Consider the following 19,101-nt stretch of genomic DNA (forward strand, 5'->3'; position numbering starts at 1 on the left):
GTCATATATGACCCAGGATCCTTGAAAAGGGCTCTTAGGCAATATCAAATTGAAAAGCTTAAACTTTTATTTCAAACATCTGTGAAACCATTCCCATTTTTTCCCCCTTCTGCTGCAAAGAAATGGTCATAATACCACTAAATATAGATACTTACACACCCTGGCGATACTATATACTCACAGGTGCAGCTCCCGTGATTTCTAGCTGAGCAAAAACTAAAAAAGACTTTCTTTTCTTATTGTAATGTGGCTTTGACTTTGTAATTTTTTTTAAATGCTAGGAGTCCTGGGCTTGTCTCCTGCCACAAAACCCTTCTTCTGTGGGAACAGAAGAGCTGGCGGGGCCCAGGGAGCTGTGGGCAGGAGGGCAGGTGACAGCCAGGTGCCTCTGCTGGCAGCTTCTATTCCTTTTCCCTGTTCTCTGTGTGAAGCCTGTAGAAAGGGGGACTGCTGGGCTGTTCATACAGCTACGGGGAGAGGAGAGCAATTAAGAGGGAAGACTGCTGGCTACGTCAGCTCCCCCAATGGCTTGGACGAGGGACAGGAAACAGACAGGCGGCACGGCTTCGTGGATGGAGGCTGAAGGCTCAAGTCATTTCCCCACTGAACAACTGCCTGGCTGGAAGCCACAGAGGCCCATCCAACGTCCCTGGCCTTTCCAGACTGTCTGACTGCGTGTGGGGTTTTTGGCTCACGTTGGATTTTAAAGAAACCATCCAGTGTGTATGTTGGCATTGCTAGTGCTGATGAAATTTCAGCCCATTTTTACCATGTACAGAAGCCTCAAGTGAGTCTCTTCCTGATGGTGCTTGAAAACGTCTGGCCCTGCCAATGACTGATGCTATGTGGACATTTTAAACAGCTCAAAACTCCTTTCTGACCCCAAACACCCATGGAATGTGGCTCACCTCTGTCAGTAACAATGACAGCCTAGCAATGACTACAGAAGACAGTAGAGGGGACATTTCAGAATCCCCAGGATGAGAGGCATTTACAGTTTTGTAAAGCTGCCCAGATGATGATGACACATCCCCTATGGTGGTGTCCTCTCCCACCTCACCTTGAGTAGCATTTATCTAGACCAGTGATTTTTCAACTGGTGTGCTGCAAGAATTTTTAAAACATGCAATACCTGACTATTTAGTCAGGGCTACTGACCCCTTTTTCCTTAGATGGTCAGATTGGCAAAAAATGCATTTCTGGTGTGCTGCAGAATTTTATTATTTTATATGTGCCACGAGATGAAAAAGGTTGAAAATCACTGAACTAGACTGTATCACCACTATGTATCATGATACCAGGACACAGAAAGTCCTCACTAACGTTGTTGACAGGGTCTGTGACTTGAAGCGAAGTGATGTATAATGAAACCAATTTTACCATAGGCTAATGGATGTAAACAAGAGTTAAATTCCTTGGCATCTCATCAATGTTATAACGAAAAGATGTTGAATGAAGCAACGTTATTTGAGAGGTGGCTGTACATTTTAGTCACACTCCATAAACTTTTTTAGTCAAAAGTTATGTATTTATCTTGTGTGTAACTTACTTTATTAAACGGTAACTGAACAAAGCCTTTAACTTAACCCCGATGGCTACACAGCCACAGGGTGATTTAGAAATGACTTCTGGCTGAGTCCTTCCCCACCCGTGTAACTCAGTGGGTAGCAGCATGATTCCGGGCTGGGCTCGGACTGCTACATCCACATGGTGTTGTGCCTAACCCTGGGGCCGGATTGCTTCCCCCAACACACAAAAATCGCTTCACAGGTTGGCACAGACAGTAAATGAGGCTCTGAAAGTAGGACCACTATCGCAGCAGCCATCTAACACTGTTTCGGACCAAAGCCCCGACCACGACAGGGAAGTGTGTTCTATGCCGAGGTACACACCTCTTCCTCTGAACTGTCACTCGGGTCATTGTCTAGTGAGGCAGTCAAGGAGGCCGCCTTGGGCTCCAGGTAGCAGAGGCACAGAGCCAGAGGGAAGGAGAGAGTGAGGGCATATGGCACTGAGAAGGAGGCTGAGAGCAGGAAGAAAAAGATGAAGAGGAAACAGGGCACGAGGGAGGGTGAGCGAATAGGGAGGTAATGCTGCAGGCTCTGGGGGAGGAGGTTGGTTTCGGACAGGTTGGGGAAAGAGAGGTACCCATCGTCATCGAGAAGAGAAGGGAATGACTCCGGGAGCTGCAAGGAGAAGGAGAACAGGGTGGCCCCTTTGCCAGCTTGCTGTTTGTAGCTAAAAGCCACATCTTGGTCCGCTAGGCACGGCTTCCCTTGGCCGTCAGAGTCCACGGAGGGCTCTCCGTGCGCAGGCACGGTGTCTTTCGAAGGTCTGCCACCCGGAGGTGGGCGGTCATTCTCCTTACACCTCCTACGGAGCTCTGTGGGAGATGCAGGGCGCGAGTGGGCTGATGGGGGGGACAGGGAACATGAGTCCGTGCCAAGCCCAGGTGACTGATGTGAAAGAGACAGAGAGAGACAGAAAGCAGCAAACAGAGGTGCAAAAGGACAAAAAGAAAACTGCAATTAGTTAATTTTCTTATGGGTATCAATATAAAATTGTAAAACAAGAATTTCAGCACTAGCTTGTTCGTGAATTTTAAAGTACTCAAGCTGCATGCCAACACTGCCACCAAGGGCTACCGCTCTCCCATCCGCCCATCACATCCCGGGCGGGCTTTTAAAAAAAGTCAGAACGAAGATATTTGTGGGCAATCTCTAAGTCGACATGTTTCACACGATCAAATATTTCTGTTTAGATCAACAACTCTAGAAAGTTTAAGGGTTTTTTGCAAGCAAATATAACTCTGATAACTTAAAAGCAAGACTTTCAATAACATCTCCTGACCATCCGCTAACAGATCTGTTACTGTGGTTCAGTTGAATTAGAAAGAAAAATGGATCAAAATTTCGATTATGTCAAAAGAAATCTCTAGCATTACCTTTCTTTGGTTAGTCAGTTATATCCCAATCAGGTGGGTTTCCACATAAAAAAATTTCTGGCCCCACTCCTCTGTGACAAGCAGTTCCAATCAGGGATTTCAGTAATTAGCCTTTTAGGAAATCTGACTCTCCACAAAGAACTGAGGTTGCTTGGAAAATTCTTATTTTGGCTCCTCGATCTATGATGTAAATGGAACTTAAACTCCAAGTGGTTTCAGTAAGCTAACAAGCAAAAACAACATGTTTTCTGGTACTAGGGCTTACAAGTATTTACTTTGTATTATTTGTGGCCCATGAATAATAGAAAGCTACAATTCCCCAGCCTTGTGGAGTATCTTAGTAGATAAGTGGTAGGTTTAACTCGCCTAGTTTGAGCTCTTACAAGAATGATAGAGGCAGACATTGCCACCAATGTGCTCCCCAGTGAGCTCAGGCTCTGCGGGACAGGGCGGCCCCTCCCTTCCCTCTGGCCCTGGCAGTCGGAGGACCACAGCCAGGCTCCTCTGCAGGGGCACAGGGCTGCTGAGCAAGGACAGGCAGAGGAAAGCAAGGCCCCAAAAGGACCTGGGCACAGCGCTGAAGCTGCCACAGCCCAGGAGTTCAAGTCGAGGTCACACGGAGCCTGAAGATAATTAGACTTCTGCTTCTCTCTCTCTCTCTCTCTCTCTCTCTCTCTCTCTCTCTCTCTCTCTCTCTCTCTCTGTGTGTGTGTGTGTGTGTGTGTGTGTGTGTGTTTTGCCTAGTGACCTGATAGCATGGACATTACCCAACCTGTTTTGTGGTGGCTATCTATTCCTAACTTGATAACTACAGAGACAAAGAGTAAGAAAAGGCACAAATAAAATTACATCATAGATACATTAGAATTTAGAAGTGCCTTTTTTAATATTAGACAAGTGTGTCTTTTCCTAACAAGACCCTGCACAAATCTCACTCAACTGAGAACGATGCATTAGTTATAAGCGGACTTCCGCATGCAGACAATTGTTCCTGCCGTGGCAGAGGGCCACCCAGTCTCCTGAGGCACTCAGAGCTGGAAAACAGGCCTCCTCTCAAAGGAATAGGGGACTAGTTGTTTAGTAACTATTTTTAGTACTATATTTTCATTTTCTTTAAAAAGTGAGTACCCTCTACATTACTTTTTGAAGTTGGAGAGTAATAAAATTAAGATGCAATCATTCACGTTGCTTATAAAGGTGGCTTTTAAAAGACAGTTGCGCACTGTGGACAATGAGGGCAGACATCCGCCTGCATCGGCACTGGGTCTCGGCCACAGCCCTTCGGAAGCACGTTGGGTCAGAGCGCTGGCTTCTCAGAGGCTCCGACTCTGAGAGCCCTGCTTTCCTCTGTCATTTCTATGTCCCACAGTGTCAATGGCACGAAGCGATGCCTGCTTCATGCTGCATTTCATGTAAACAAATTGCTGATATTTAAAATCAAAGTGAGATCACCTGGGTCTTTTTTTTTTTGGATCGAACTAAGTCATTTACTTTTCTGTGCCACTTAATCCTATTTACACATCCACGAGATGCATATGTTACCTGGGTGATTTCAACAAAGCATGCAACCCATTTGCTGCGCAGGTATATTATCTTCTTTTCATGTCCTATTTAAAACCTGCCTCGACTTAACCGATAAGTCTAAAAACAAAACTCAGAACAAAGTACATTTGAACAGCACAAGTGATCCTAACATTTTTGCTATCATTTCCTATCTTGTTTTTATTTTTTCTGTTTGGCAAATAATTTTATCCTACAGAAAGGATGGACTGGGTCTTTGAATTTCCTAACGCAACTAAAACGATAAGTTTATTTATTTTTTTATCAGTATATCCTTTTAGCTGTCACTGTTACATTCTTGTCAAAAGGAGTTTTTTCTATTGAGTCCCAGATGGTGAGTCGCTGGAAATAAATCTATATTTAAGGAGCCCACGTGCAAAAGAAGATTTCTGAATGAAATTTGCACAGGTTTTAACACAGCTGTAAGTTATACAGCATTTTCATTCTGCTATCCCGTTTCACTCTGTTCTGAGCACATCGCAGGAGCCACTCCTTTCCATTGCTGTGATTATGTATAAACCTCCCAATGTTCCCTGACTTTTAGGGAGTCACTCTGCTACATACAAAACCCCTAAGCAGAAGTAGATGGTCTATATGGCTTTTGACTTTTATTTTTCTAAAAAGTTGCTGTATAGTGCTAGATCACCAAAAACAAAGATAATATTAAAAAAATAAATTGAATTTGGGTGAAATTAAGTTACAAAATTTAATGAAAAAAATAAAAATAAAAAACACCTTGGAGAAGTTGCCTCCAAATTCACTTTCCAACTTCCCTTGCAACCTTCTGCCTTACTATCACTTTTTAAAACATGCCCACCCGCTACTCTGATGATTAGATTATGATCATAAGGCTAAGAGAGGAAACACTGTATAAACACACAAGCTATGGTCACTCAATTACCGGCAGTCAGAAGAATGGCAATGTCATTCCACTGCATAGCTAGGAAAATATGCACTCCTTGGGTAGGAGAGTGGGGCCAGAAACAAACAGCTTCAGTGATAGCTCTGACATATGAGCCCAAACAGAAAAGTGTAATTCACCATTAAATGTATTTTTTTTAAAAAAGGACAGCTATTGAAAGTCTTATGCAGCACATCAGTTGTGAGAATAAAAATGCCCAAAAAGTTGAAAAGGAATCTTCCAGAGGAAAAATGTCGACAGAGGAAATCATTTAAATTTGATAATAAGAATGTGACTAAGGCTGAAATACGAATTCGCCTCAGTCTGAACCCATTCCTGGTTTATATTCTCAGGATTACTTGGCAGTTCTCCGAAGTCTGAGCAAGCTCTAGGAGGCAGCCTGGGAGAAGTACCTTTCCCTCGGGCCGTGCGGCCGCGGCAGCAGTGGCTTCCTCGGCCTTTTTCCGTCTGTCCTCTTCCTCATCACGCTCCTCCTCGGCCTTTTTCTCCGGAGTCACAGTGGTGATCAAGTTGGTCTGAGAGATGCCCTTGGTTGTGGTGTACTGGCCAGTACCAACCTCTGCAGCAGACACAGAATCCTTCATGTATATTTCATGGTTTTCATTCACTGATGCTAAAAGCAAATACAATGGAAGAAATAAAGTCTGAAATAGTTAAGTCAGAAGACAGATGAATAGCACCAATTGTCCCATCACGAACAATATGCCCCTATAAAAGTCCAGCTTTATCTTCAAAAGACAAGTCAGCGCAGCAGGTACCTTCTTCTAAGCGCTAGCACAGACTCAACTTTCTATATCCTCTACACTGGTGTTTCAAAATGATTTCAAGGCTCATCTCTTGAAGCCACTAGAATGGTTTCATCCATTCTCAGGCTCCACGGTGAGGATGTGTGTTGGGGTGGATGTGAGTGTAAGGCTGGGAGGCTGAGCTGCCACCGAGCTCGTTACCCCAGACACTTGGCAAGTTACACAACTAATAGTATTTTCAGTAGACAACTGATCTAGTACACTTGACTTTGAACATATTTTTGGAAGTGGCACTCACCAAGGAGCACTGAAATTTAAAAAAAAAAAGGCACCTGTTATTATTAATAATGGCTGAAAAGTTTCCTATAGTATAAAAGCCACAAGGGTAATAATAAAAACGAACCATCTTGGCAGAAATTACAAAGTTCCAAGGGCAACTCCATAACTGAAGCGCAGAAACGTTTTAATTTCTACTGCACTTTAAAAAGATATGCACACATATCTACCATGATATGCGTACATTTCATTCATCTCTAATATTTGGGGAAAACGACACAAACATTGTTAATGAAATTCATGCAAAGGCAAAGCATGCAGACATAAAAGATATAAGATACGGCCTTTCATCCCAGCTGAAATGTCTTAGTGAAAGGGATGCTTACATCAATTAAATTTTTAAAATTGGATACTCAGTATTTTAGGTTTTAGATACCATATTTCAGAAACGTATAAATGCTGTTTTTCAAACACACAGTAGCTAATCACAGGCAAAATATAATCTGGTTTCATATTTATATAAAAGTAGGAAAATATTCTGAAATCCTTTTAATAGTAAATCATTTCACTACAATACCTTCACTAAGATATTTTATATCTTGTTGTCCTGATGAAGAAGCTCATATGATATAGTTTCCTAATGGGCCAGTTAGGCTCCATAGAAGATGCAATTTTGCAAAAAGCAGTTTTTATGCCCACGTGCAGCCCTGGCCCCCAGCTCAGCAGCCCAGAAAACACACTAGAATTGACAGAAACCCAAAGAGCGAGAGACAACACATACTAACATCACTTTTGGGCAGAGAGGAAGAGACAGCATGTTATTAGTACATTTATTGCACAATTGTCTTCTGTCTTCTCAGTAATCATTGTCACACAAAAGGTCATGAGGCAAACCACATTCATAACACGTGTTCCCTTGGGTACACATCACTGAACAAAGTGGATGGTATTCGGGGGGAAAGGGGTGATTCTACAAAAGCTCCTCTAACACCGACTTATAAAATACACAAACAGTTTACAGAGATTCTCTAAAGGAGAAAGAAGAGTAAGTGAGACAATGGCGAAGAACAGCTTCAATGTTAACATGGATATATGAGTGTCTTAATCCAACTGGAAACAGTCCTAATCAACATTTTATTCTAAAAGTATGGCTCTAAGTTAGATATTCTGAAAAAAGCAAACTCTTAGAAGATACCGAATGGTAATAACTTTCTAGGCCACCTCACAAAAGCCTATAGGATAATTATCAATATAATTATTGGGATAATTGTAATTATATCCATAGCAACAGTGCTCTGATGTGTGTCTTATTCAGTCTTGCAACAACCCTGTCAGAGGTGGCCTGACTCCCATTTTATGGATGATGAGTGAAAACCAGACAGGGAGCGTTTAAGTCATTCACCAACTGCCGAGCAGGTAGAGGAACTGGACTTCAGTCTGGATTTACCTATGCCAGGTGAGTGTTTTTTCCACTTTACTAGGAACATACGTAACATAGTATGAACAACACAATTTTTGCTTCTTTTATAAACTGTATATAACGTCATCCATTAGGAAAATACAGTCTTTTTCATTAGGGGATTCAAGGAGTCTGTCACCCCACCAACCACACTGGGGTGTCATGAACTGTGGTGAGCAGAGGCAGGACGGGAGGGAAGAAGGTGATCCCGGGCACTTGTCACGTTTACTTATTTTTTATTTACGTTTGTGCTTATGATTAAAAACGTACACACATGCCAGAAACCTCTAACTCTTTATGTGCACAGGCCAGATCTTTCATAAAACAACCAACCTCCAGGTGCTTGGAATGAGAAGAGGAGGCCTGGCCATGACTCAGTTCCTAAGTTAATTATTCCTCTAGCTGCCAAGTCTTGTAGCAGAAAGCACATCTGCGTGTAACTATAGATACAATACAAAACCATCCCACAAAACAAAACCTACGGAAAACTCATGATTATGCCATTCCTTAAACATGTTATTTAAGCAATTTTCTCCATTTTACTTACACATTTGACTTAACAGTAGACAACATCTACAGACACTGCTCTCCCAGTCCGTCAGGAGGATTTAATTTACAGCCCTTTGCTCTGTTATCTGAATGTCATCCTTTCTATAAGCTATTATTTATCGACTGATGAGTCACATTTTATTCATAGTTTCTTTTTTAGAAACAGGGATACATTTAACTTACAGTTTTCTTTCAGAAACAAATCCTCTAAGACAAACCTGACAATCATTTAAGATCTGTTGGCTAGGAAACCAGATTCCTTACAGAGTCTGTGACTATCATATTTAGAATGAGAGGATCTTTCTCCAAACTCAGGGGACCAGCTTAAGAAAGCTATGCTCTTCATTCTCTATGTAATCTTTCATAAATCTAAAGTAACAGACATTCACGAAGGCACTTTTGAGGATGGGCGGTTAAAGCTTGCCAGTCAGCCACAGACCAAGAAGGTGCTTTCCATCTCCTACTATCCAAGAGGATCTATGTTTACTGAAAGCGCAAGATGGCTTCACTGTAGTGGGAAGCCACCAGAGAGTATTAAGGGCAGGGATGCCTACCTCCATCCAAGCTGCGCGACATGGTGTAACGTTTGCTGGAGGAGCGTTCAAAGTAAGGGGCTGGACGATCTATCAGTGCGCTGGCTCTTCTCGTTTGGGCTTGCGTTCTGCCGCTATAACGAAACTTGGAACCCAAGGTAAGGAATTTCTTTGGAGGTGCTTCTGGTAACAACAATCTAAAGATATTAAAGAAAAAAACACCAGAAAGAATAGTAAATCAAATATTGAGAATGCTAACCTTTTACTCTGTTCTGAAAGGTAAAGTGCTTTGCGTACTAAAGGATTAACACCCAAATGCAATGAAATAAATCAGATTTTATAAGAAAAAAAATAATTGACACATTACATATCAACTAGGGATGTTATCGAGGCTATGAGCAAAATGGGAATTGGGTTGGACTAGTAGACTTGAACATCCCACGTAACTGGATGTGGTTCTATAAACCCCAAGAGCAATTAAGTAGGTGATGGTAGGGAAGAACAGTGATAATTTGTTATTGTGTAGACACAAATCTAATGGCCATAATTGGTCGGGTATTGAGAAATTACTGAAATAGTAAGAAATGGATTGAACACTTGAAGCAGACATCCTGCAAAAATAATGAAAAGGTACTAAAGATAATAAAGAGGAGATGGAGCGGATCAATATAGTACAAATGAAGGAAACCTATTCAAATTTAGTCAGAAGTTCTCTTAGGATTTCTTATTAAGAAATCTCGTGACAACAAGCTTGAAGGAACTTTAGAAAGGATATGCTTCCACATTCTTCTTCCCGAAAATCTTTTTCAGTGTAAGTAATGCCAGGTACTCTATTTTTTTCCTCAGGAAAAAAGAAAATTGATCTCTACCTACCTGAAAAACGTATGGTGCTCAACACACACTTTCCATAAACGCTTGGCAGCTCGATGGTTTGGCAGTTTAAACCCAATGGTACTTTCAAATTGTTCAAACTACATTTAGAAAACATTGAAGAGTAGAATCAAGTTTAAAATAATAATAGAAAAGCAAATCATTTTAAAAATCAAAATACCACTCACAACTGTTTTCTTTACTTACTAAATCAATTGCTATATGTGAAATTCATGCTACTAGTATACACATGCATTTATTAAAAAGAAAAAAAATCTCCTTATATCTAATATCTATTTCCTTAAAATGCTGCAGGTATTTTATGCATATAGTAGATGTTTTATGTACCAGTAGGGATCTTACGAAAACTGAATGCAAATATTTGGATTCCTTCCAGAGAGCAACTTGTCCTGATCTCATATTTAAGCCTAATTTTCATTGTTTTTTTCCCAAGACATCAAGACTTCAAATGGAAGATACAGAAATGAACAAAAGGTTTAAAGTCTATAGCATTCTCAGAGTGACATTTTTTCCTAATATCTGGTCTGGAAATATGCACATATCCTAAGTATTTGATGACTTGGTATCAGGTATTGCTGATGTTATCTGTGCATTATAATATGGATTATCATGTTAAATGCTAACATTTCTTGATATTATATATAAGATCAGAGATTTGGGAACACATTTTCATATTACTCAGAATTTATAGTTCAGATGATACTCTATCAGTCATATGATTTTCCAAGGTGGAACATCTGATTTCCTGAGTAATCCTATCTAATAAAAGAGTAATATGCAAATTAACCTTCACTCTGCTACACCCACAAGCCATGCCCACAAGCCAATCAGGAGTGAGTATGCAAATTAACCCAACCAAGATGGCTGTGACCACAGAGCAAACAGGAGGCTTGGGTTTCCCTGGCAATGGAGAAAGCCAAGCTTTCCGCACACCCTGGCTGACCTAGGCCTCCACTCAAGGCTACAAAGTTTCAATTATAGAAGATAAATAAATCCCAACAAAAATGGCTGCGGCCACGGAGTGAGCAGGAGGCTTGGGCTCCACTCAAGGCTACAAAGATTCAATTATAGATGATAAATAAATCCCAGATACCAGGGCCTCCGCTTGGGTCATCAGGGGGCGTGGCCAGCCTTCAAACCACCACAGGCCCCTCGCCCAGGCCGCCCCACGCCCCAAGGGAACCCCTACCCTGATCTGGGACACCTTTCAGGGCAAACCAGCTGGCCCCCACCCATGCACGAGGCCTCTATCCTATCTAATAAAAGAGTAATATGCAAATTGACCATCACTCCAACACACAAGATGGCTGCCCCCATGTGGTCAAAGATAGCTGCCTCCATGTGGACACAAGATGGCCGCCACAAGATGGCCAGCAGGGGAGGGCAGTTGGGAGGGACCAGGCCTGCAAGAGAGGGCAGTTGGGGGCGATCAAGCCTTTAGGGGAGGGCAGTTAGGGGTGACCAGGACGGCAGAGGAGGGAAGTTGGGGGCAACTGGGCCTGCAGGGAAGGGCAGTTGGGGGGGACCCAGGCCTGCAGGAGAGAGCAGTTGGGGGCAACCAAGCCTGCAGGGGAGGGCAGTTAGGGGTGACCAGGCCTGCAGGGGAGGGCAGTTAGGGGCAAACAGGCTGGCAGGGGAGCAGTTAGGCATCAATCAGGCTGGCAGGGGAGTGGTTAGGGGGTGATCAGGCTGTCAGGCAGAAGAGGTTAGGGGCAATCAGGAAGGCAGGCAGGCGAGCAGTTGGGAGCCAGCAGTCCTGGATTGTGAGAGGGATGTCCTACTGCCGTTTAGGCCCGATCCCGGTAGGGGTCCCAGATTGGAGAGGGTGCAGGCTGGGCTGGGGGACACCCCCCAACCCCGTGCATGAATTTTGTGCACCAGGCCTTTAGTTATTTTAATATCATTGCAGATACTCATTAATTTTTCATTCTCTGAGGACAGTATGCATCAGGCCACCAGAGGGCAATCATCTTAAACAATAAAGCCTTCCCCAAAGAGCACAAAACCTCCTGACTATTGACATAATCAATAGCAAAAGTAATTTATGTGGCAAAGAGCCAAGGAGAGGGCTCCTCTGCAACGCATGTGAGATACCCTTATGCTTGACCTCTATTTCTTGTTTGCTGAGAGGGACTGGGCAGGGGAAAGACTGGGAAACACATCCAGGTTGCTTTAACTGCAGCTGCCTTTCCCAATTTCTTATTCTCTCTGGAAGTTCATGTGCAGTGGTGGTCATGAAAATCACCATGGTCCAATGGACCCAGTCGACTGACAAACCTGAGTACTGTGGATCGTAACTGAACCATCCCCCATTTACTCATCCTGCCTCTAATATGTACCATGCATTAGGCAAAGGTCAGGGGTTTTAAACAAGTGTCAACTTGCTCCTGTAAGAAGCTGGGGAGATTCTCTCAAGATAATAGAGGCGCTACACTTTTAAAATGTTATCTAGCTCTCGGTGCTTTGCATTCTTTTTATTGCAACCTCTTCAGTCTCTTCTGGCTACCAATAATTTCTTCTCACTCATTCTTCTCAGCCTATAAATGTGATTGCAAAAAAAGGGAGGGAAACAACTTCCCTTGAGCCTGCTTCTGCTGAGCCAGAATCTTCTCACTCCTCACGCTACACGTCCTGATGGAGAAGCCTCAGCTCCTTCACTCCTTACCTCACTGTAACCTGCCAGGTGCTCCCAACTCCTTCGTGAACTCTTAAATGTCACAACAGGACCTATCAACTGTGATGCACTTTTCTTAGTTCTTACCTGCACCTTCTCTGTAACATTTGGCACTGCCAGTTAACCACGCCCCCTGAATCCTGTCTTGCTGTCATCTGTGACTGTTTTTGTCCCTTTTTCCCTTTCTCTGGCTGTTATTCTTAATCTCCCTGTGTTCCTCTTGGGCCTACCTCTCTCTCAAAAAGTGGTCTCACCCAGATTTTTTGTTATAGGGTCTCTCTCTCTCTCTTTTTTTCTCTTTAAGTTCTCTTGTTCTTTGGGTAATTTATTCCACGTCTAAGGCCCTGATTAAAATGTATACAGTTGATGTCTCTGTTCAAGTCCTATATTTCTTACTGTGTAAGAATCACCCCCTGAAAATCTGTCCCAAAGGCATTTCAATCTTTTTCCTTAAATTCACCCCCTTTTCATCTCGTCTAATAATATCATCTCCATTGCCTTCTCTCGTGCAAACTGAAAGACTCTGATCATCCGGACTCTCCTCTTTATCCTTCCCCATCCTGTCTCCAAAATCTCCTGTTCTGCCTCTGAAAGCCGTCTCAAATGTGCTCCTTCCATTCTATTCCCAGAGCCTCTGCTCCAGTTTAGGTCTTATCACATCACATTATGAAGCAGCTTAATTCATGAAGAAACCCATCCTTCTCAAGTGTTCATCTAGTTATGACAAGCCCTAATTTAAACCCTTCCATGGCTCACTACTGTCTACTGATGCACTTCTCCACTTTTCCCTGCTGGCCTCTCACAACCGTGTTCACTCCATGTCCATGGGATAGTATCTCATCTGTATCACGACATAGTTCCAAGTGTGCGATTCTGTTTCTGTGCCAAATATAAAGTCCCTTAAGGACAGGGACAAATTCATATTTCTCTTTTCATTTCCAACGCCCAACATGGTACCTAGCAATAAACAGATGCTTGCTTATGTTTAATAAATCCAAATGAACATTTATCCAAGTTTAACATGCAATCTTTAAGAAATATTACTGTAATTGCGGGTATTTACATGAAAAGCTTACAGATTATTTCAGTCTTCAGAGACAAGGATGACTTTTTATTTACACTACACATTATTGCTTGCTTTGTAGTCTGATATTTTAGTTGTACTTTCCACCAGTGGGTAGGCTGATTTTGAAGACAGGACATAATTCTATATTACGCCAGAAAATGTTCAGAGACATAAATGAACTGCAATCTTAGAGCTTTGCTTCCATTATATTAATCATACTGATCAGAAGTGGAGATATTTGTTAATTATCTATTAACCAAGATACAGCAGGTACTTACTACCTATTATGTACAAACCACTAAGGAGAATACAAATATGTCAATCATAGATGCTGTTGTCCAAGGAATAAGGATTCGTTAACAATTTTCACTCTTTCATTAGCTTCTCCGATTAAAAAAAAAAAGTGAAAATATATTAGGTTGTGGAACATTTACATAATTTAGACCCTGTGTTCCTCATTCTAATCTTTCCTGTACCTGTTGCACAGTATCTCTAAACTATACCCTTTAAGATGCTATCAGATTGCCTTCCAGGTGTTGCTCAGTGGTTGAGCATTGACTCCTGCACCAAGAGGTCATTGGCTCGATTCCGATCAGGGCGCATGCCTGGGTTGCAGGCTCTATCCCTGGTGGGGGGCGTGCAGGAGGAAGCGATCAATGATGTTGTTTTCTCATTGATGTTTCTATCTCTCTCCCAAATCGATAAAAATATAATTTTAAAAAAGATGCTGTCAGATTTGGGAGAGAGAGAGAGAGAGAGAGAGGGAGCATAGAGACAATAGGACTGGTAGGGAGAAATCTTTTCTTTGCAAAGAGGTTTAATGACTACGACTTTTATTTATACCACAGCTTGAAATATACAAAACATTATTCATGAATCTGGATTTTACATTAAAATATGTAAAAATAATCATTTCAATTACTGTATGCTATGGGAAAAACTGAAAATAAAAAAAAAAAGAACACTTGTTTCTACCTATTTGTTGGATAAACCTACAGTAAATTCTCTTAGGCATTTAGACATAACTCACCAACCATGTCCTGAGATGCTGAGAACTTGTGAGCAAGTAATTTACATGTTTGTTTGCTATCAGGTTCCTTTTTTCCCAGTGTACATGCAAATTTGGGTCTACTTACCTCTCCCGGGCGGATCTTAATGTAGAAGTTGTTCCGTTTGTATGAGATTTTTAGAACCTTAGGCCAGGCAAATCTATTTATCCGCAGTCGGTCACGATATATCAACAGACCACTCGCACAAACGCCTAACATAATTTCTACTCCTTCAGAATCCTGGAAAATAGAAGCAAGAAATATAGGGTCAGTATCTCACTTGTTTCCACTTATGGCTGGGTACAATATTTAAGCCTCCATAACAGAACCTATAATTGACTACCTATAGGTATAATTTAAATAATAAAAATACTGCAGCCATTTTTAAACATTACCATTAAATAATAGCCTTGAAATGAAGATATTTATCACTATGGAGATTTGTTAGAGTAAAACCTGCTCACCCAAGTATCTTAGATTTCCAGAAATACTGTACATAGAACAGGCCAACCAGATGAGGTGTGTTAATAACACAAATAACAGTCCCAGTTCTCGGTTACTGAATGCCAAGCATTGCCCTAATACTTCACATATATTAACCCTTTTAATATTCACTAGGATATTTTGAGATAGTTGCTATTATTCTTCCCATTTTACAGATGAGGAAACTGAGCCACAGAGAGGTTACGTATCTGTTCCAGTTGAATGCGAGCAGCCTGGTTACAGAGGCAGCACTCTTAACCAATATGTATATTAAGAGAGGGGCCCTATCCTTTCTTATGAGTGTTTTGGAGTTTATGCCTTTAAAAAGAACCTCAATCTTTTTTATATACCATTACTGTCAGAGTAAAATTTAAATATAAAATAGTGTGGGTTTTTTTCTTAAGTATGAACTGTACTTCCCCAACAGGCCCCAACACACACACTGCCCAGTGGTAAGCACACTTAGCAATATGATTCACATAAATATGGACAGACTTTATATGTGTGTATAGTCTTTTATAACAAAGGTGGGATCATGCTACATTTGCAATTTGCTTTGCTATTTGTACTGTTCATATTTAGGTCATTTCCTAGGGGTATGTGATGCCCAGAGGTCCCAGAGATGTTATATATAGTAAAGTTCAAGAGACATACCATGTTATATATAGTAAAGTTCAAGAGTCTATGCCCCCTCAGTATTGTATTCAGGGGGAATCCGTGTAAAATGAACATCTGTGGTGACCCGAGTGGAGTAAAAACAAAATACAGAGGCAGGACTGTGTGTGAGGTGCAGTCTCTACCCTGTCTCACTGGTTGTTGGAAGCAGGGGGTACATGGGGGGGTGGAGCTGGGGTCTTTTGTCACCTTAATCAGCAGGGCTGTCCCCAACTTTGAGTCACTCTGCAGCCCCAGAGAGGAAAATGGCAGGACCCAAATAGGAGATTCTGACTCGTCCATATTGTGGGAATTTACGGCCTCAATCCTGTCAGTGCAAGGTCCAAGATGAAGATTTCCAGGAGCAAAAAATAAATATTTCCGTCCATCTCTGGACATATATGTTTATAATTGGTTTAAGATGAAACATTTTACCTTTGAAATCTATCACTCCATTAGGTAGGAAATGACAGGAGTGGAAATACCTGATGGCAGGACATAAAATCTGAGGAGGCCTCCAAGTCCAGAAACTGCCTGCCCCTTACCATGGGCTTTAATGTGAAAGAGCCATTTAAAGAGCTGTAACCGTTGGGGACAACAGGGGGTGGGGGCATGTGTGGGGAGGGGTGTGGGATGGGAATGGGGGTATGAGGACAAATATGTGATACCTTAATCAATAAAGAAATTTAAAAAAAAAAAAGAAAAGAGCTGTAACCTGATGCTGACGAGTCCCTGGCATTACTGAGCCTTCAGACCCAGCCCATCAGCTCACCCGACAGCTCAGAGGTGACCACCTCACACCATGAGCACAAATGCAGGTCTGAGTAACTGCTCTTTGATTCACTTTCTTTTTGGTAAAGAACATAAAAGTTTAGAAAAGATGCCTTTGCGCTAAAGAGGGAAAGGGCATTTAAAACATTTTTTCATTATTTTATCTATTTTTAAATCTCTCATCACTGTCTTCCTTTCCTGGGGAAGATCGGGAAGCCTCCTCTGCTCCTTCACTGTTCTCCTGTACCATCCAGCATGAACTTCTCTGTCCCCATATCACTCTGTTGTATCAGCACGCCCCCAGCAAAGGTACTGCAGTAAACTCCCACCTATCTGCCTTCTCCTTAAGACCTTAGCCGGTTGAGAGCAAGAGCTCAATTTAATCTTTGTAGCCACAGGGTCAAGACAGTGCCTGCCTAGCATCCTCAAACTATGGCCCGCGGGCCACATGCGGGTGTTTTTGCCGTTTTGTTTTTTTACTTCAAAATAAGATACGTGCAGTGTGCATAGGAATTTGGTCATAGTTTTTTTTAAACTATAGTCCAGCCCTCCAACGGTCTGAGGGACAGTGAACTGGCCCCCTGTTTAAAAAGTTTGAGGACCCCTGGGTTAAGCCATCACATGTTTGGCAAATGAAGAAAGACAATATCAGGTAAGCGGGGTTTTAAATTGCATGGTGGTCTTCATTACATTAATCATAAAGCCAAAAAAAAAAAAAAAAGGATACTTTTTTTCTCAAGTTTTTGGCCACAGCCCAAACTGTTAGTTTGATAAATTTTTTGTGTTGCAAGCTCTTTCGGCAGCCTATCTTGGGGACATGTGTGTTTCCCTCCCAATGAACATATTTAATGCTCCTTTTAGAAGGGACTACCGAAGGAAGACCTGGATAGCCTCAGTCTATTGTAATTAAAATAAATGTGCACACTGTTCCCTTAATTTAAAATCACTGTTTAAGCTTGGCCATCCTTCATTATCACTTGGTACATGGGATATCTGATGTGGATTTATACCTACATTTTAGAATCTTCTATGAAATAAATGACTCTCTCAGAGCCTATTCAGACAGACATTAGATGACAAACAAGCAGAGAGAGTCTTCTTAAGAAGAAAACAAAGCATTTAGATAGAACAGGTTTTCCCAAACAAGGGACCTTCAGCTAATACGGGTATTTTATTCTTTATACAGAGCTTTGAGTTAGAGATGGCAATTCAGACTTTCTAAACAGGTCCTACAGCTCAGGGTCTTTTATGCCATCCGGTTATGACTGGAAATGAGCTCTAATTTAATTCAGTAAATTTCCTTCTTAAAATGATAGAGTGTGGCTGCATGAGAAAATGGAGTCCATAACAGAATCATTTGTTATACTTAATATTCAGATGAAATCCTTTTACGGGCTGTATTTGCACTTCCTTAATTCTTTCTTTTTTAATTGGCATAAATTCAAATCATATTATTGCAGCTATCCATTTTAATTCAGTAGCTAGAGCAACGTTAAGTGATTTTATTTTCACTGATGGGAACACGGATACATCCCGAGCTGCACTTCCCTAAAAGCATGCCTTAATCTGTCATTTATTTATTTTTCCTGGGCAGCAAGTGAATCATCATGTGCAATGTAATTCAAAAATAGCTTTCGATCCACTCAAATTTTCAGGCAACCTTCATTTCCTTCTTGTTTCCTTATGTTTCAGTCACCTAAGGAAAAACTCTTAAGATAAAATCTTACTAGTGTTCTTATTTTCTTTTTAAATTCTCATCCTGCCTTATACCTGGCATAAACTATAAAACAACTTTATTCTCTGACCGCAAAATAGGTGAGAAAACACAATAAACAGGCAGGTAAGCAGAGCCAGACTTGCTGTTGTAATTGTACATAAATGTCAAAGAGCCTGGCATGATGCACCAACCCCGCCCTGGGATAACCCCGCCAGCCCTCGGAGACTGTGCTGGTTAGTGCTCAGGCCTTTGGCCCTTGGAAGTCCACATCCTGGCGGAGGAACGCAATGATCAGAGTCATAATCACTCAAACCTGCGTTCACTTGATGGCCACCATTTTCTGGTCCAAATGCCATCCAGGGAGCAGCCCAACTGCAGCATCAACAGAACCTACAGATCATAGATTTCCCTCCCCTGGGACTCAGAGTTGTTGAGCTGTTGGCCTGAACAGAGCCAGCTGAAACGCTCTTCATGCCTTGGCCCTGAACTTGACTGTGTAAGATACTCCCTTGACTAGAAGCCTGTTAACTTCCTGTGAGTCCCAGATCGTGAAATTGGTGGCTACTCTGTGCATTAGAAGTAAAGGCACATCCCATAACCAGAGCAATGTTACCTTGTCAGCCCAAATCAGAAGAAACGGCCCCCGAACTTCAAACAGTGATCTTTCAACACTGCTGAAGTACCAGAATTCATCCCTAAGATCCTAACAAATTGCTCATGTTTTGATGGTAACGGTTTTCATGAAAGCTTGCCTTTACTGCTACAGTTCTTTATTCACAGCTGTTCAAGTAACAGACTAATAGTCCA

The 19,101-nt window shown here is 41.8% G+C and overlaps 1 protein-coding gene across 11 annotated transcripts in view; it reads right to left on the minus strand.

Moving 5' to 3' along the window:
- EPB41L3 (erythrocyte membrane protein band 4.1 like 3) overlaps positions 1 to 19,101 on the minus strand; it is a 201,209-nt gene that overhangs the window by 22,716 nt on the left and 159,392 nt on the right. For 6 of the 11 annotated variants that reach the window (XM_079784347.1, XM_079784354.1, XM_079784350.1 and 3 more), the window contains exons 9-12: positions 14,757 to 14,909; positions 9,863 to 9,960; positions 9,011 to 9,186; positions 5,819 to 6,039 (exon numbers count right to left, since the gene is read on the minus strand). In XM_079784347.1, coding sequence (XP_079640473.1) covers positions 5,819 to 6,039; positions 9,011 to 9,186; positions 9,863 to 9,960; positions 14,757 to 14,909 — 648 coding nt within the window. Of the gene's footprint in view, positions 1 to 1,892; positions 2,457 to 5,818; positions 6,040 to 9,010; positions 9,187 to 9,862; positions 9,961 to 14,756; positions 14,910 to 19,101 lie in introns of all 11 variants that reach the window. The other 5 variants (XM_079784351.1, XM_079784353.1, XM_079784356.1 and 2 more) reach the window with 2 other exon arrangements.

The sequence above is a fragment of the Cnephaeus nilssonii genome (genome assembly GCF_951640355.1).
Source record: "Cnephaeus nilssonii genome assembly, chromosome: 11".
In the NCBI taxonomy this organism is placed as follows: domain Eukaryota; kingdom Metazoa; phylum Chordata; class Mammalia; order Chiroptera; family Vespertilionidae; genus Cnephaeus; species Cnephaeus nilssonii.